The 18,693-nt window shown below is 37.6% G+C and overlaps 2 protein-coding genes across 2 annotated transcripts; one reads left to right on the forward strand and one right to left on the reverse strand.

Moving 5' to 3' along the window:
• Window positions 1–6,424: 6,424 nt before the first annotated feature.
• On the forward strand, window positions 6,425–12,728 carry LOC306771388 (tectonic-3-like; the record flags this gene model as incomplete). The annotated part of the gene is made up of 15 exons (XM_079260555.1): window positions 6,425–6,476; window positions 6,810–7,052; window positions 7,803–7,917; window positions 8,006–8,103; window positions 8,218–8,330; window positions 8,438–8,546; window positions 10,493–10,605; window positions 10,679–10,717; window positions 10,895–10,969; window positions 11,058–11,177; window positions 11,269–11,364; window positions 11,472–11,575; window positions 11,703–11,850; window positions 12,256–12,390; window positions 12,483–12,728. The coding sequence occupies 15 exons, from the start codon at window positions 6,425–6,427 to the stop codon at window positions 12,726–12,728; spliced, it is 1,806 nt and encodes a 601-aa protein (XP_079116681.1).
• A 215-nt stretch (window positions 12,729–12,943) lies between these two features.
• Window positions 12,944–18,457, reverse strand: mto1 (mitochondrial tRNA translation optimization 1). The gene is made up of 13 exons (XM_079260827.1): window positions 18,177–18,457; window positions 16,880–17,082; window positions 16,612–16,811; window positions 16,404–16,521; window positions 15,884–16,182; window positions 15,662–15,774; window positions 15,389–15,579; window positions 15,094–15,224; window positions 14,151–14,355; window positions 13,777–13,945; window positions 13,560–13,669; window positions 13,240–13,397; window positions 12,944–13,143 (listed from the first exon to the last, which is right to left on the reverse strand). Exons 2-13 carry the CDS (start codon window positions 17,076–17,078, stop codon window positions 12,973–12,975), a joined length of 2,064 nt encoding a protein of 687 aa, XP_079116953.1. The 5' UTR covers window positions 17,079–17,082; window positions 18,177–18,457; the 3' UTR covers window positions 12,944–12,972.
• Between the last annotated feature and the right edge of the window lie 236 nt (window positions 18,458–18,693).

Here is an 18,693-nt window from a genome sequence, read left to right on the forward strand (position 1 = left end):
GACAAAAGTAACATTTTTCCTGAACTTGACAGTCTACTTTAATCATTTAGCCTATTTATGAATTACTAGTTAAAGCACCTCAGTTTCATTCAACTAAATGCACGGATAAATCGAACCAAGGTGAACTACAACCTGCTAGCCTAACCTAGACTGACGTGTTATGTTCCTTTCAAACAATGCTGGTAAATAGTGTCAAGTTATCTTAAACGTATCAGAGTAAAACATTTATGTTTTAATGCCATTAAACAATTCAGGTTTAATATTCTCTGACTGTCTGGAATGAAACAGAGTGTTGTTGATGAAAATAGGGGGTCTAAAACGGCAGGACCAGGACTCTGGGTCTGAATACTAGACATTCTCCTGGTCTGCAGACGTGTGGTTCTTGTTCTGACAGCATTTGTGTTGTCAGTCTTTGACTTTCAACTTTGTTCTGACTCCGTTACCCCTAGCGTGCAAGCTGGAAAGAGTGATAAAAGGTCTTGTGTGCTCAAGACTTCCTTCAGATCAGATTAGATAAGAGGCTCTACGGTATCTAAATGTATAAATGTTCACAAAACCGGTGTTCTTGTTCTGACAGCATTTGTGTTGTCAGTCTTTGACTTTCAACTTCGTTCTGACTCCGTTACCCCTTGCGTGCAAGCTGGAAAGAGTGATAAAAGGTCTTGTGTGCTCAAGACTTCCTTCAGATCAGATTAGATAAGAGGCTCTACGGTATCTAAATGTATAAATGTTCACAAAACCGGTTTCACACCCCCTTTGTTAAACAGAAAACAAATTTAGTTAATCAGAAACAACAACAAAAAAACAGTTTTGCACAGAACAAAGCAACCTTTGACTTTCTGGACAAGTTGGATTCTTTGGAAATGTTTGCAGGAATCTTTTCATGTATTTTCCTGACAAAACATATTTTCTTTCAGTGGCAATGATTTCAGTAACATTTTCTTCTTTTTATATCATGCCTTGTTTTTTATTTTGTTTGTACTCTTAGAATTTTGTATTGATATTTCTGCAAAGATTTTGTATGTACAACCATGTAACAACACACACTAGTTTGGTATACACACACATAGTAATGGTCTAAACAGCGGTTGCTGATTGGTGTCTCTGTTTTGGCCGTGTGTTAGACTGGCAACTTGTCCAGGGTCTATCCAGCTTCTCGCCTGCTAATAGGCTCTAACCCAAACCCACTGCTCTGATCTGGACTAAGCGGTGTAGAAAATAAATGAATGAAAATGGTTGAGCAACAGAAATTTGACCTCATGTCTGTAGTAAATCTGACATTTTAAATGGTTAGTGTGCTAAATTTTGTCTTTTCTCTCTTTCTCTCTCCTTAGTGTAGCAGAAAAGGCCCTCCATTGGTGCTGGGGTGGAACTACAAGGTCTAACTGGGGGCTACTGCCCCCTTTTTTTAGAATCTGACAACTCCATGCCTGCATAAAAACCCTGAAAGGGTTGTTGCTACAGCATGTGGTATGCTAGCCTCTAATCAGTTCAGTCGTGTTTGCATTTTGTGGTTTCAAAACCACCCCCCCCTCCACCCACCACACAGTCTGAATCCCTGATAGATCATCAATTCCATTCAAGCCAATAGAAATTAAATGTGTTAAACTTGCCTTGAGAATAACCTTATGCTTGGGTCCAACTCTCTTTGTGACATGAACAAAGTGTCTGCTGACAGTCGGGTTTTAAAACGTCTGTTAATCGCTTGCCGACAGTGACTCAATCACGTGTGATTTACTGGAGCATATCTCCCCAGGTAAGTTTGATTACAATAAACACAAAAGCATTTTATAAAAAGTTTAGTTATGGAAGAAAAAAGGTTTGAGAGGCCAAAACAGATAATAAGCCATGCTGTTTCCTAGAGCTGTGACGATTTGCTTTTGTCCTGATTCGATTCAATTCCAATGTTTTTAGGTGCCGCTTCGATTTAAATCGCGATTCTCATAATTCAGATTTTTGTCGATTAAAAACAAAAACATTGTATAAAACTTTTTTTATACTCGTCCCTTTTCTTGATTTCAATTAGGAAAAAAAAACCAGTAGCCAGATCATCATTCTTCTGCTATAATGCCCAAAAAGAAAAGTAAAATGATCAATAACAATTATAAAAATGACAAAATATTTTATATTGGATTTTTTTTTTTTTTTAAAGATTTTTTAACAAAAAAAATCTATTTTAAAATTATGAAACAAAAAATCCCAATTTTTGTTTTTTTTTTATTTGATTTTCCACCACTACTGTTTCCAGTGGTGTTGTTTTGTCTAAATTTCTGTCTGTTAGTAACATAACTCAAAACGTTATGGACAGATTTTGATCAAATTTTCAGAAAATGTCAGAAATGGAATGAGGAACAATGGGGACGATCTGGATCACTGCCTTAATCTTAATCTTAGCAAATATTTCCTAGAATCATTGGCAAAAAAAGAAAAAAAAAGTTTGTTTTAGGGGCTAAAGCTTTAGTGATAGCTCCATGTGATCATTATAAACAATAAGGTAAATCACTTAAAATACTTTACATCCCGACTATCAGATTGGGAAAATAACAAATTGGTTTGGATAAATAATAAATTATCTAAGCAGTTATCTCAATATAACTGCTGATGACTTCTGCATATTTAAATAAGTTCTGGTGTCATGCTTTTTAAAAGTGGAGACAATTCCTGATTGTTGGAGCAGGAAAAAGATAAGCAGGAAGGTCGGAGTTAAAGACGGCTTCTGACAGAGAAACACGTGTAGAACTGAAGATGAGGAAGGAAATGTGAGTTTCAGATTCAGAAGAGAGACAGAAGCAGAGAGTGCAGAGGAAGAGGATGAAGGCTGATGGCAGAGTCAGAGAATCCATCCTTTATTACAATGCAGTGACATTAGATGTTACGCAACAGAATGTTTTCAATAAAGTCTACAGGTGTGTTATAAGGTCAGATATATGAAGCATGATTAATGTAACAAGTTTATCTTATCAGTAATTATGATCAAACAAAATATAATGCAAATTAGAGAAACATTATTAGATTATTCTAATTGTCGTTTTACATAAATACAGTAATGATTGTCTGAGCAATCTAGTTGCCATCAGTGCAGCAAAAGTGTCAGATTTAGAGTATGTGAGATGTTTTCCTTTATGTAACAATAAATATAATATTTAAAACGTTTACAAATAATACCTAATATCTTTCCTGCTTATATATCAGGGAGAAATATTTCTTCTATCCAACTGAAATCCACAAGATCGGCCGACATGTTGACATGGAAGCCGGGTAAAGTGATCTTATCTGTCGTATCTTACATGATGGAAAGATTATGAAAAAATGTGTTTTGACATAATATTTCTGTACAACAGAATTGTGCCTTTTACTTTCAAACAGTAAAAAATGTGTTTGTTTACTCTTTTTCTTGATTTATATTGCCATCTAGTTGTCAGTTGCTTCATTATTTTCTTATCATAAAATAACATCAGAACTCTTACAATATATAAATTGACAGGGGAGGTAACATTGCAATTGCATGAAATGATATAATACTAGGACTGGTTATTCACAGTTGTGTGTTAATTGTATATACCACTGGTATAAAAAAATCTTTATTTATACTAGTCCCATAGAAAGGGCACAGTCTCATTTGCAAGGGAGACCTGTTACGGACAGATAAAAACATTTAATTATACTGTGGGACGATTATCACTGTGAAGTAATCGATGGAAATTTGAACGATGAAGATTTCAGTTATGTTTAATTTTGATACAATAAAAAGGTATAAAAATGGAGCTGAAAGTGTGTGCATTTAACTGACCTACTTCATACAGCTGTCTAATTTATTTATTATTTAACAGTGTCACCACATGTGAGAGAAAAAAAAGAAAGAAAAAAAATCAACCGCATGCACAAGCATAGGCAAACAGCAAAAGCTGACCTGGCACTGGACGGACCGCTGCGACTGAAGAACATGCTTTTAGCACCTTTTGTGAAGCCTCAACCATGTCGAAATGCAATTCTCTGTCCGGGCAATGATCACAGGACTCAGAACAGTGAACACAAAGAGACAATAAATATACAAAAACACTAAAATGATCAAATGGAAACACATAAACCTGAGTTCATTTCACACTTGAAATATATTTTTATGCTTAAGCAGTGTGTTTGAATCCGATGTAAAGTATATCCTACCAGTGTTGACGTTTCTGACAAGTCTTCCACAGAAAAATGAGTAAGACACAAGGATAAAGCTACACACAATCCTTCAGGATAACATCAAAGCTACTAGAAACACAGCTGAGGAGGAACAAACTGCGTTTCTGTTCTTTTTTAAATGTTTTTTTTTTATTTTTTTTTATTTTTTTACCTTTTTTATCCAGATGTATGTTGATTGAGTGAAGCATGGTTCTTCCCACATTATCTGATTTTCATCTGTGCAGTTCCACCTTGAGATTGTGGATATCTCCAATACAAGGTCACATTTCTTTCTCCTGGCTTCTTGCAGTCCGGCTCCAACAGGGCATGACTGCATTTCTGCAAAGGAAACAGCAGTCAAACGAGATCCATCAATAAATAATTTGTGTGGAACCATTAAAGATTAAAGGACAGAGTAATCATGAATAAACTTGAGATGAGGGCCTTGCTATTCATTTCCCCAGTGACACATCTAGAACAAGCACGGAAGCTAAAAACATACAATCATGGTGCAGGCGAGTGGCTCTGTGTCCTTCACCTTTAACAGACATGCATCCTGCTTGTGGTGAGCCGCACCTAACCACAAGGTCTCCTTTTGTGTCCGACATTTTAGCCAATCAAATTTCACATCCACAATTTAAATGGCGATATTCATTATTAGATTATTCTTCCTTTTTTAAGTCAGCTTTCAATTTTCCATTTACTTGTTTTTATATTATATTATCTAAAATACTGAACTGTATAAGTTGTTACTGGCAGAACCACCACTCGTGAAATGATTTTTCTTAATCCAGCAGCTGTTCAAACTGGGATGGAGGCCACTGGGATGGGAGGACAAGTAGCCACTGCAGGCATAAAAGACAACATCAGGGTAAAAAATAATAATATTAATAATAAGATAAATAAACATGATTTCTTTCAATTAAAATGAAAATGAAAAAATAAACATACATTTTTGCCATTTCCATCAAGCTTGGAGAAAACAGAAACAATAAACTGGGAACATTTTGTTTTTAAAGAAAAGTAATATTTAACCAATCCAATTTAGAGTTCTGATACTGGCAGGATCAACCCTTTTTAAATGTATCATTGTATGTCCTTTGCACCATTCCCAAAAGAAACTGTGTAACTTTTTAAAAGAGTTTTTTTTTTTTTTAAAGGACATTTCTACAGGTTTATAATATTTTTATTAATGACACACAAACATAAGAAACAAACATAAGAAACAAATCTTTCTCTATAGCTGTTTTGCTCCAATTTCCTTTAAAAAAAAAAAAAAAAAAAAAGCGCAGAGTATAACTAAAAAAAGGAGACACAAAGATGAGGTAGAATTTACTGTCACATGAAAAGTATCCCAAAATGTGTTTTCTGTAGTCCTAACAAGTGGTCTGCCAAGACAGAGCAGCCTTTGTCTTCAGCAACCTCCTGATTTTACAAATAAAAGACTGGCTCATCTTTTTCTGCTTGAACAAAAGAAGCACTTCATCAGTGTTTACCAGTGCTATGTCTTCTGATGCTGTAGGAGCAGAAAAGAAGCTCCACCAGCATGAGGTTTGAAAGGTGAACTGGGGTTGGCGGTTTTATTGCAAGATCTGAGGGCACAGACAGCCCAGAGTATTTGCTTCTACCACTGTTAAACCATTTACTCAGAGGTGTGTTTCTGTTATTTAACCGACACTTATTTTCACTAAAGTAAAAATGATAAACAATTATCTGCACAAATCAGCTTGTTGTCAAGTTCCATACAATAACGCCATTAATAATTATCAGGAGTTTGAAGAAAAGAAACATCTAAAACCTGCAGGACAATGACTCTAAATTACTGGGGTTTGAGATCCCTAAATCATATTTCTCAGTATGTCTGTAATAGTCTTTTTGTAGTTTGTGGGTTGCATATGCAGATGAGTTATTATGAAAATCCCTGTTTGTCATAGCTGATGCGACTTTTGATGAGTTGCTGTTTTTCTGACATCAGAAGACATTGTTCCTGACTTTAAAGAAATAAAAAAAATAAAAACACACAAACCAAAGTACAAAGAGGAAAGTAACATGGGGAAAAACACTCCATAACAAAATTTGAAATACTTAGATGCGCTTACCCATTTTATAATTGCCTTTTTTTCAGTGGTTTGTTATTTGCTTGATTTGCTTGATTTGGTTCCTAACTTTCTTTATTAACTCCCAGATATTTATTTTATATGCCGCTTAATCCAATTCAGGGTTCCGAGATTTCCAAATAAATCTTTATATTTTAGTGATGGAACTTAATGAGCTGAAATATGTGCGTCTCCTTTACGTCCTTTACGATAGTGGGCCTTAGAACCGGAAGTCTGTAAGACAACTTCCTTAGTAACGAGACGCTTGCTATTTACTATGTTGCTAAATGTTTCTTTAAGAAACGTTTTTTGATAAGTTCGAATGAATTTAACCTCATTTTATTTTAATGAATGTAAATTAGTTTTAGGTAGACATCGAATAACATATTAAAGACAACTACAAGGTTGACAGTAGCTAGTAGCTAACCAGCAAGCCCTCGAGGTGTTCACAGCACAATGTTTGTGTTGTCAAAATGATTTTTTGCAGCTTGTGCTCCATTAATGTATTTATTATACTTTTTGGGTGTTTGACTCACGCTACCATAGATTTAGGAGGTACTTCTACAATTGACTCCAACCCAACAAAAGGTGAGCCTTTCAGCTCAGCCACCCCATCTCCGGCAGTTCCGGGGACCGGGGACTCCACGGCCGATGGACGCACTGAGGATGTCACTCGGTTTCCCACTCTGGGATCCACGGAAACCGCGACGCTGTCCGTATCTGAAGAGCCCATTACAGTGTTTACAGAGACCCCTGCAACTACAGTCCAGACTGTGAAGTCTGCAGAGGGTAATTTACACCTGAAGTTCAACTTTACTAGTAAAAACATGTCTTGGAAAGAGTTTTTCCTTTTCTTTAACAACAACAACCTTTAGCAGAACTCATGTCTTTTAACATTGTTTTGATGGGTTTAAAAGTTTCAGAAACACATTAATCTGAACTAATTGTTCACGTATTTATTGACAACCAGAGATTCAGGGCTCACAGTTTAGTTGCAATTAGATTATTCTCCATATCCCTGATGCTTGTGGTTCAGTACACAGTCTTACCATTAGATTGCTTATTTTCTGTTGTGTCTTTATGTTTGCTTGATATTTAATGCAGTACATTAGAGGAACATTTATTGGTTTCTTACATGTCAATTCTGTAACCACCTGTAACTATAAAACAAGCAGCCCTTGGATACAAACATGCAGATCTACCTTCCCTTTCATGCAACTAAGAACAAAAAAGACTTAAATGTGTTAATATTTGTTTTTCACCTCATACTGGTCATATTTTTGCATCTCTCCTTTTTAATATGCCGTAACATGGTGTTTTTAAATTAGGAGTTCATTATTCTGAATTAAATTGTTATTATCATTCAGTAAATAGCTGTTACTTTGGCTGTTTCCTTGCCCCAATTATGTTTCTGTGTTGATGTTGTTTTAATCCAGTGAAGAAATATGATAGAAACAAAAGAAAAAGAAATAGTAATGCAATTTCTGTTATCATATTATATTTTATTGTGACATTAAATCTTCTCTGTTATCTCCTCAGGTTGTCTCTGCAATCTAACCCCTGATTTTTGTGACATTGGCTGCTGCTGTGACACAACTGATTGTGATATTGCAAATTTAAGCACTGTCTTCACTGGATGTCCACAACCAACGATGTATGTCTTTTTCATATCTTGCTCACTTGTTAGCACATAAACCTCACATCTTTCGCTTTTAAGGAAGCTTTTTTTTTTTGTTTTACAGATCAGGAGTTTGTACTGAGAAATGGCTTGTGTTCAGAGCCAATGTGGATGCATCTCTTCTCACTGTGACTGATTCCTTGTTTTGTGTCCTGCCTGAAGGTAAATTACTGGATAAGTTACTGAATAGGTAACACACCATAGCAGTGAATTAATAAGAAATACATGTAGCTATCCATGAATGTTGTTAAAATATTAATGCTAATCTCCCAACAGATGAACAACCAAAGTCTCTTCCAAAACTACCTCAGTTTCCCGCTCCAGGGGACTCGTATCACTTTTCACCACCAGAACATGCATACATCAGGCACACCAGAGATTTTTACAGGGTAATCAGATATATGGTGCTTTCAAAATATATGAAATATTCTCACAAATTTTTTCTCAACTCATAGATTATAAAGTGAAGAATTTATGTCGCAACACTCTTTTATAGGTTGATGATGCCATCCAGACATATTTCTCCAACTCCACTGTGAAGAGTGTCCTCCGCCAGCCTTCTCCGGGGGCTGTTTCTGCATTTTGCATCAACCGCAACCCTGCAAGTAAGGTCAAATCACATGAAAAGTCAAATGTAAAAGCTGCTGAGTAACACAGTGTGCTGAATTTTTCCCCAAGCAAATTTCAGATGCTGTCCTGCTAAGTACTTTTGTGTCAGTGACTTTCATCTGAACAAGCAGGTCTCATCACCGCAATTTAAGTGAAACTAGAATGTACAATGAAAACATTTTAAACAAGGTTTTACCAGAAACTGTTTTTGTCTCCCTCAAAGTATCTTGTAAACATTTAGAAACCTCTGGTTAAGATTTCCTCTACAGAGAAAAGAAAAGCAAGTAAAAGCTGACCTGATTTCCAAAAAGCATGAAGTCGAAGCAGACACTTTTCTTTAATATTTTAAGCACAACTACTTTTTTATTTCTGTCTTTTATAAGTTCAAAATAACACAAGAATAAATGGTCCTAAAACAAACATTTGAGCATGATGTTGAAGGGAACTGTGCGGGTCATGGCAATACTTATCACTGTTTCTAGGTCGCTTCTAGATTTTTAGCTGTTTTGACATGTCGTAGATGTTATTTTCAATCTCTTCTTCCAGAGTTTACGGATACAAATTGAACCCATGTAAAAACAAACCAAAAGTATTATTAATAATCTATCTTGTGAAATGCTGGAAAGGTGTTCTTGTCATTAAATTGTGTTTCATTGATCTTCATACATTTTTGGTATATACATTTGTTCATTGTGGCTAAAGTCTATTGTTTTCCCCTCGTCTTCTGCTGTTCCTAGTTTGTATCTCCCTTACAGACGGAGAAAACTACTACCTCCACGTACAGTTGTGCTCATATATATTCATCCCCTTTCATTAAAGAAAAGGCTGAATTTCCAACAGTCACTCAAATAACTGGAGACTTAAAAAAGAAACAATAACTAAAAATTTGCTAAATATAATTTAGTAATATGAGACACTATTTTTTCATTTAACTGAGTTGAAGAAAGAAAAAACAAACAAACAAACAAATTGGTCCTGGACAAATTAGAGCACTTTTCTGTTGAACAGTGGGACAAAATACCTGTCAACAGGTGCAGAAGTCTGACTGAGAGGAACAGAAAACACCTGACTTTAGCAGAAACATTAAAGGATTGTTCAACAAAATATTAGTTTATGAGTGATGTAATATGTAATAAATTATCTCGTTTGTTTGCTCTTTAAAAAAAAAAAATTCTATTTAACCAGAATTAGAAAATAATGTAATGATTTTCATAAAATTTTTATTCATTATTACTTTAGTCAATTTCAGCTTTTTTTTTTTTTTTTTTACAGGCAGCTGTTTTTTTCTTTCTTGAATGAAAGGGTATGAATAAATATGAGCACAACTGTATATTTTCTCTACTGATTTTCTCTTTCTCTGTGGACATCAGCAAATTTAATTTTCAGAGTGGCATACAGCCTCTTAGTTTATGACTGCCTATTTGTTGGAGCGGTTTTAAAGTGTAAGAGATCCTGTAAATCTTTGAAATGTGCATTTCCAGGACTTTCTTCACACTTACTGTGGACAAGCCTTAACCCTAACCAGCTGATTAAAATCTGACACACTGGGAAAAGCTTTCTATGGTCTCTTCTTATGGTTTATATGTGCTGCATCCTCTCTGTTTTCATCTGATTCTGAGATTGAATAAAAAAAAAGACAAATATTAAATTATCAAATCCACTTACAACTTTATAAATAATGCTTTAGTTATCCTTGGTTTTGGCCATGAGTTAATTTTTTACTCATCTCACAGCTGCAGAAAGTTTGAGTAAGAATTTGCATGTTGCCAACATTTCCAGCTGATCCTGAACATTCAGTCAGTTCTGTTAAAAACTCTGATTTTATTTCTTTTTTGTTCTTTTCCCTCTCTTATTTTTTAAGTGAATATAATATATTGTGAGTACAAACATTTAACTGATAAATTGCCTCTTCTTATTACTTTGTGTTTCTCTCTTCTTGTAGAGTTTTTGAGGTCTACATCTCTGTCTTGTACTCGGAGTGTGACTAGTCAGTCATGCACCACAGATCCAGGCCTGAATGCCCAGTCTTACTTCTCTGACCTGAGTCTGCTTAAGGTCAGCAAGTACATAAGCACTATCAGTAATCACAGCAAGCAGGCTGACATTTGTTTTCCTTTTTTTCTTACAGATTCCAACGGCCGAGACAGTGATCTCATCAGATTTCCTGGTCAGTCCGTAACAGATTGTAAATGCATCAAAGAGCCAAACCTAAGCCAAAGATTTCTAGGACAGCTTTTATGTTGCACTTTTATGCACTAGGATATCAATAATAGTATATGATCAATCCCTATCTTTAACAATAGAAAGGATTGAGCATAAAGTTTCCTGTTGTAACTGTTTTCAGATCCCAATAACTCCACCAGCTGACTGGCCTGCACCAACCCGTCTGAACAACTCCTGTATAAATGTTGTGAAAAGGGTGAGTAGTCGTACAAATGAGTCTGAAACTGCATTTAAACACATGATGAAATATCAAACCTCACTCTGATTTTCCGTATTTCTTGCAGGTGGAGTTTTCCATCAGTTACACAGGAAGGGGTGAGCTCACATACGCATTGATCAACATAGACTTGGCTGATGCAGCTCTTGATCAGCTGTTGCTGCAGACACACACTGTCAATTTCCAGGTACACCATTAAAGCTAAATATTGTGTCTATGAAACAAAATAAACTGTGATATCAAATAATGAGAGTAATGTTATGAATGTCTTTGTGTAGCTGGCCACACCAAGACCCACACTAGGACCAATGCCTGCTGTCGGCCTTAAAGTGGGATCTGCCATCATTGGTCGCGTTGATGGAAAAGTGCAGCCTGTATCTTTAATTATAAATTAGAAACTTCTCTTTTAGATGTTATGTTTAGCTTTATCTGTTCATCTTTTAATCAACAACGCATCATGATTCCTTAGCAGTGAAAAAAGCTAACGTCACTTGGTTTATCACAAAGTGGGGAGTGCTCCTCTGATCTCAACCTACGAGCACAGATACGCTTCACACATAACACCATCACTGGCTGTACACTTAGGTGTGTGGACTCTGATTTTGTTCTGACTCTATCAACATGTTGGGGTTGTTGATAATCAATCCTTGCATTTATTTAGTATTCCATATTTCACATGCTTCTTTTTCATTTCTCCCCGTGTGCCTTATAGATCCCAGGCTGAGAACTGTACGGAGCTGCGCTCTCAGATTTACAGAATATTACAAGGACTTTCTGCTCCTGATGTGATGGCCATGAACTCGGGTTCTGACCCAGACTGGACAAGAGTAATCTTACAGGAGTGTCCCAGCCGTCTGGAGGTACACTTAGAATAGGAGTTTGAAGTTATTTAAGTTGTTGTACTTTAATCACAACTTTTTTTGTTGTTGAGTACAGCAAGGCATAAATACCACTAAGTTAACCAAAGACTTGTTTAAAAGACCTGTTTAAACCATTATTGCCTCAGTGGCTTCCAGTGCTTCAATGCCAGTTTGTTTTCTTCCTTTGGTTTTTTGCTCTAAATAAATTAAATTTAAATCGGTTTCAGAAAGAATGTAAATAAATGTAATATGTTTCATGGAACAGTCAGCGCAGCACAACCAGCAACCATGATTGCGGGCTACAAGCTGAATAAAGGACTGCAGTGATGTTACACTGATATAACCTACCTGTGCACCCCGAGTCTGCATCCAAGGTACCATTTTAATTTCTGTTTCCCCTCTCAGGAAACATGTGAAACGGGCTGCATCCTCCCACATTCTCTCACTATCAAAGTGCTGTGGGCTCGTCAGGGTTTCATTGATTTTTCCCAGAACTACATCCTGGGAGCTAAATACCAGTTCCAGTGTCAAAATGTCAAGGTAATGAAATGCACGTATTCTGAAGACATCTTCACACATTACTTTGCCTTTCTGTAAGTTTTATTGAGTACATCATTTCTTTTTCCTTCTAGTGTCCTCTGTTGTCCTCTGTTGTCCTGACATCAAAAGTTGCATTTGCTGAAACCACAGTATACCCAGACCCCCCCAGAGGCTTGCCTCAGCCTCACTGGAAGTTTCCATTTGGGTTCTTCACCGGGGGCACCGCTGAGCTGGATGGCCACTTCGTTACAAGCGGCTGTAGCACTGAGAGGGTCAAATGGAGTTTAATGCTGTTCACAGTCATGTCGCTAACAGGATTAGAATTCTTCACTATTTAGCTTGTTAAGTAACAGTGGACCAGTGGGGTGTTTTACCATTAGAAGACTTGTTCATATGACAAAAATATAAATGGATGTATTATAGTTTGATTTTTAGTGAACTTTTTTTTTTTTTTTTCCAATAAAAAATTTGATTAATTGAAAGGAAGATACTGGTCTGTATCATTCTAAAAATACCAATATTTATTTATTATATTGCTCATTTTACAGGAATACATACATTTTGACACTAGGAGGCCTTCTGTCAGTGAGGTAAAACTGCATTATTTACACACAGTTTCTCTTCTTTTTCCTGATTTTTGTCCTGTTGGCTCCTGTGCGTTATTCTTTCCTTTCTGTCTGTTATTTGGATGTAGTTAAATAGACTGACGATTGCAGCAGGAGTCACGCCTTCCAGGCGAGTAGCTGCACCCAGCTGAGGGAAATGATAGAAGCATAATTAGGTTATATGAGACAAATGTAATCATTTCATATCGAAAACATGATAAAATACTGCAGAGTGCAGACTCACAGTGCTTGGTCGAACTTTGTCCAGGATCTCTCTGACTTCCTTAGACAGAGACACCGGTAGGGAGAAATAATCTATGTCTTGCGGCAGAAACATGTTCTCTTCCTTTTGAATTCTCTCCATTTCCTTCTTGCTTAGGTCGCAGTGAGGTTTGTACACAGCTACAGGTGGACAGGAGAAACGTTTTACTGAGAACGAATGAGCTTCAACAGCCACAATAAGGATACAACGTGTTGAGGCAATGAAAGAGAATAACTGGGCTTTGAGACTGAGTTTATCGTAGGAATTCTTGCTCCTGTAAAACACCCAAAGCCCGTTTTTACCCTCAATCTTTAGTCTTTGTGAGAATTCCATGTAAGGTGAAAGGCAATCCGAGAAGACAGATGCCAACATTTCAAAGGAAGCATCTTTGTACTGCAGCATGTCCATCCCACTGAAAAACAAAGCACAAAACAATCAAATATTTCAGCTGTGCTCTGAAATGAAAGCTTTTTAACTTGAAGTTTCTACACCTGTGCTTCCAGTGACATGGTAACTCACGTTAATGTGCTATTCTTCGATTCGCTGACATGAATGTGAGGCAGCTTTGTCCTCCAGATGGTAGTGGACAGAGTGAGAGCCTCTAGAGCTGCCATCGCATCCTGAAGACTGTTTTTTACTCTTAAAGCCTCCTGGTAGCGCAAAGAGGAAACACATCCCACCTCAAAGCCTGACAGAGAGAGAGAGGTCATAAGAGGAGGAAACACTGAAAGAAAGTACAACCTGTAAGAGCAAGCATAACTTCAAATGTAGAGGAGTGTACCGGTAAGTAAATACATTCTTCGTTTCATTCAGATACACCAATAAGTTCAATAACTTGCACCACTGAATTAAGAATAACGTGATAAAAAACAGCAAGTTGTGGAATGAAGTACCTTTTGGCGTAAGGCGGAGGTCAGCATTGTCCGGCCTCAGAGAGGTTCGAAACTCAGCCCGGCTGGTGAACATGCGGTAAGGTTCTGTAACGCCTCGACTCACCAGATCATCAATGAGAACTCCAATGTAGCTCTCTGTCCGAGACAAAGACACCAGAGGCATGGAGAGGGCCCTGCGCGCAGCATTCACTCCAGCCCACAAGCCCTGCAAAGACACGAGCAGCGTTTTCCTGCAGGGTTTAATTGCTGTTCTGTAAAGATCTGGTTCTGTGTAAATATAGGGAAAAAAAGATAAAATCTGACAATTGTGCTTGTCTTGCAAAAATCATATGTATTAAACAACAAAATGTTTATTCTGTGACTCCTGGTGTTTCATGAAACATTTTTAGTTGATAAATGGCTCAGAAAATTGTTATAAAAATGCTCCAGTAAAAGAGCGGGTTGGGAATGAAATATCTGGCTTTTATATACTTTTTTAGCCCAGTTTTTACAATTAGGCAACATTTTTGCAAGTAAAATGAAGGAAAGTAGATTAACTGATTGGCATTGAGAAAATTAAATAACTAAATAAACAGCTGTTGTGGCTGACAGCTTGAGCACATATTTAATTTCACTTAACTAATTTCTCTGGTAACAGAAATCATACATGTCCTGATAATCCTTTTAATCCCCTCTGCTAAGCTCTGATTGGTTTCTTTATTTCTCCAGCAAACGGTAAAGCTGGACTGCAGAACTATTTGCATACTGGCAGCAGATTGGTGGCCAGTAACAGACCTGTATCCCAGTTTTGCTAACTCTACATGTGTCTGGTCAGTGCTTTTAGATGTGTGTGTGTGTGTGTGTGTAAATATATACATATATATACATTATATTATAAAGGCAAATCAGAAGATGCTTTGACCCACGATTATTTTATGATCCTTAGTTTAAAAACAGCAGCTACCTGTGCAGCGGCTTCTTCGTACCCTGTTGTTCCGTTGATCTGACCGGCCAGAAAGAGACCTTGAGCGCTTTTTACTTGTAATGCAGGGCTCAGCTGAGTGGGACACACAAAATCATACTGCACACCATAACCTGCAGACCCAGAAAACAAACAGCCACTGTGACATGTGACAGTCAGATTCATAAACTAATACAGGAAGTAAATTTCTCCCTGAGACTGAACTGAAGAGGAATGGGACTGTTTTAATTTCCTGATTTTTACTTCTACTGTGTATATCAGAGAGGATTCGGCGTACCAGGTGTATAGATTTCAGCTCTGTGCATGCAGGGGATTTCTCTGATGAGGCGGAGCTGCATGTCAGGGGGCATGGTCATGGACAGACCCTGCGGATACAGAAGGTCAGAGGTCATCCCCTCAGGCTCCAGCCACACCTGGTGACTCCTGCCTGGAAAGCGCAACACCCTTGACTCGATAGATGGACAGTACCTGTGAGGGACAAGCAGTGAGTTGCTCCTCAGAAAGCAGAGGACAAGATCAAGCATCGGCAGTACACAATATGTGTTTGTACCTTGGACCTTTGGTGTCTTGCTGTATGTGACAGTTGAGATGAAGAGTCTCCGTCACCACTCTCTCCACACCAGGAGTAGTATATGTCAGGTGACAAGGCAGCTGCTCCTCAGGCTACAGGGAGTTGAGTTAAAAGAACCATTTATGCAGAAAATAACCTTACATGTGCTGATAATAAATATTTACAGACTTAACAATGAAAAAAATCATTTTAATAAACTACCTTGCAGCGTGTTTGGGTATTCATGAAGCTAAATGGAGTTGGGTGACTGTCGGGGAGGTGAAGCTGGGCCAGTGATAGGTCTACTGAGTCCTTCACAATCCTAGGAGGAGTCCCAGTCCTCAGTCTACCGACCTTCAGCCCCAGCCTCTCCCTCAGCATCTGGGACAAGCCTGTACTTGATGGAGCATCTCCAATCCGACCTCCAGGGGATGAAGTTTGGCCCACAAAGAGGGAACCAGACAAGAAGGTACCAGTGGTGAGAACCACTGAACTGGCCAAAATCGGGTGGCTACCATTGGCTGATATTTAAAGAAGTAAAAAAGCATAAAGTGAATGAAAAACATCTTCTTTTTACTCATCATTCTGCAAACTTCGGTATGTGCGTTTAAATCACTGGATCAGATTTTAAAAGCTGGCATCAGATGCAAAAGTCAAGTTTAAGAACAAATTGAAGTTATTGGCAGGGATTTAGTAAAATGCTTAAATTATATACACTGATTTGATAGAGGATAATTCTTACCCAAACGTATTCCAGTAACTCTGTGTTGTCCAGGCTCCTCCGGGTTTTGCTCTGCTACCATCAGCTCCTCCACTGAACCCTCCAACATCATCAGCCTGGGAGTGGACAGCAGCTCAGACTGCACAGAGAGCAGCAGGCAGACCCACAGTCAGTCAAAGATATCTAATTCATTCCCTGACAAAAATTCATGCACGTGCGTGTGAGACACCTGTATGAATTCCCGGTAGCGCTGACGGTCCAGCTGGGCTCTTGGGCCCCACACAGCGGGCCCTTTTCTACGATTCAGTATAGAGAAATGGATTCCAGCCCAGTCTCCAGCTCGCCCACACAGCCCATCCAGAGCATCTATCTCCTTCACAAGCTGGCCTTTACCTACTCCTCCCAGAGACGGGTTACAGGACAGGGCGCCTGCAGAAACGTTATGTGGTCAGCTTTGGATTTCATTTTTTCACTAGTAAAGTGTTTCTTCTGCTTACCAACTGTTTGGATTTTCTGTGTGACCAGCAGTGTCTCAGCTCCCACCCTGGCTGCTGCAGCCGCTGCTTCGGTCCCTGCATGACCTCCACCAACCACAATGACATCATACTGCTGTCTGGTGAGGTGGCTGATGCGCCTGGAAACCAGCAAGAGAAAACTCTGCACAGGCGGAAGTGTCTTTGTCAGCATGTGAGACATATACCTGTAAAAATGAGAAGTTCAGAAGAAGTTTGAACATAATTACTTTTGCTGTAGCTCCATACCATCCATTGTGTACTTATTCTCATGAGATCACATTTGGGTAATACATACAATATGACTTTCAAAGTCACCAAATAATCTGAGAACAGTTAATGATGACCTGTTTATGATGGATTCCTGTATTAGCTTAAAACTACAATTGCAAGTATGGTTCATTTCCTTTTACATCACTCACAAAACAATTGGAATATCCAGTTTGTTAAATTAACATTCACAGGTTACCTTAATTTGCCTCTATAATTTTGAGCAGCTGTACAGCATTTCAATGTTAAAGTAATCGCACAACATGGTGTTCACTAACAAAAGGATTAAAAGCAAAAAATAAAAATAAAAAATGTCTGATTTAAACACAGCTGGTATCCTAACAGTCATCTTTGATGCTAATGTTTAGTCATTTTTAGACCAAGGCAACACCAAACACATAAGTTATTGAGATCTTTACATTTTATATAAGACTTTCTTTTTGGTAAATTGCCTCAAGAAATTACCATTGAATAATTCTACTTCAATGTCCTACATTTGCGATGCAATATAAGTGAAGTATGAACTTTTTACTTTTTTTTTCTTTTTATATATCCCACCTAAAAGTTAAATATCCCTAACTTTCTGTGAGTACCGTATGTGGAGACTATCAGAAAGTAAAGGGCATGAGCGATGTGATGTCCTGAATATGGTAAATGTGGACTTATGCATAAACCTTCGGGACTGTTTCCAGTGTTGAAGGATACTTCTTGTCAACATTTTCTGTACAAAGTAGCTTCATTTAGCTCTGCCACTGAAAATTTATGAGCTTGTTAATTATCCATATCAATGCAGACTTATTCAGAAAAAAATCAACCACAGTTGATTATAGTAATATAAGTTTATAGTAATATAAGCTGGCATATATCTAAAGGAGATCAAAACAACATTAGTGACAACATGATCACTAATTACATTCCATCTCTGAATTTATCCATTTTACTTTACATTGGTGTGAATGTACACCCTGCTGATCCAGTGCAAATAGTCATCTTAAACATGAAAAGCACTTACAGTTTGTTTGGTAGAAGATAGGTGAAGGATTCTGTTTATTTTCCAAGATGATGACAACAAAAACTGACATTCAGACAGATGACGATCCACGGACAAATTATAAAACTGAAGCTATGTAACAAATGCTCTTTACGGAGGCTGCCATGTTGTTTGTAGCTCAAAGCCGTAATAACCAGTGTAAAGCCGCACTCAGAAAACTAAGCCTGTTTTTCTGACTACTAAAGTAACGATAAATCATGAAATAACTAATATTGAGCAGGACTTGAACAACGAAAGTAAATTTGGGGTGACAAAAATGGAATTAATAAATATCAGTTATTATTTGTCTGTCAATAAATATTGTGTTTTGTGCGGTTAATGCCACGTGTACAGTCGACACCTTTCATTATTATACATATATATGTGAGATACATTAGCATCCATCAAATATCAATTTCAGATCGCAACTTCTTCCACGTACGCGCGCTCATTGCTAAGTGAAAAGCGCACGCTCACGTAAGGTCTCCCTCCCCCTTCC

The sequence above is a fragment of the Telmatherina bonti genome (genome assembly GCF_933228915.1).
Source record: "Telmatherina bonti genome assembly, chromosome: 21".
Taxonomy (NCBI): Eukaryota; Metazoa; Chordata; class Actinopteri; order Atheriniformes; family Telmatherinidae; genus Telmatherina; species Telmatherina bonti.

Bases quoted from the DNA above. Each gene is read 5' to 3' on its own strand.
- mto1 (XM_079260827.1), bottom strand. From the start codon at position 17,078: ATGTCTCACATGCTGACAAAGACACTTCCGCCTGTGCAGAGTTTTCTC. The intron at 16,183-16,403 runs GTAAGAATTATC...TTTAAATATCAG, and splicing joins AGTTACTGGAATACGTTTGG to CCAATGGTAGCCACCCGATT. The intron at 15,225-15,388 runs GTACGCCGAATC...CTGGGTCTGCAG, and splicing joins AGCTGAAATCTATACACCTG to GTTATGGTGTGCAGTATGAT.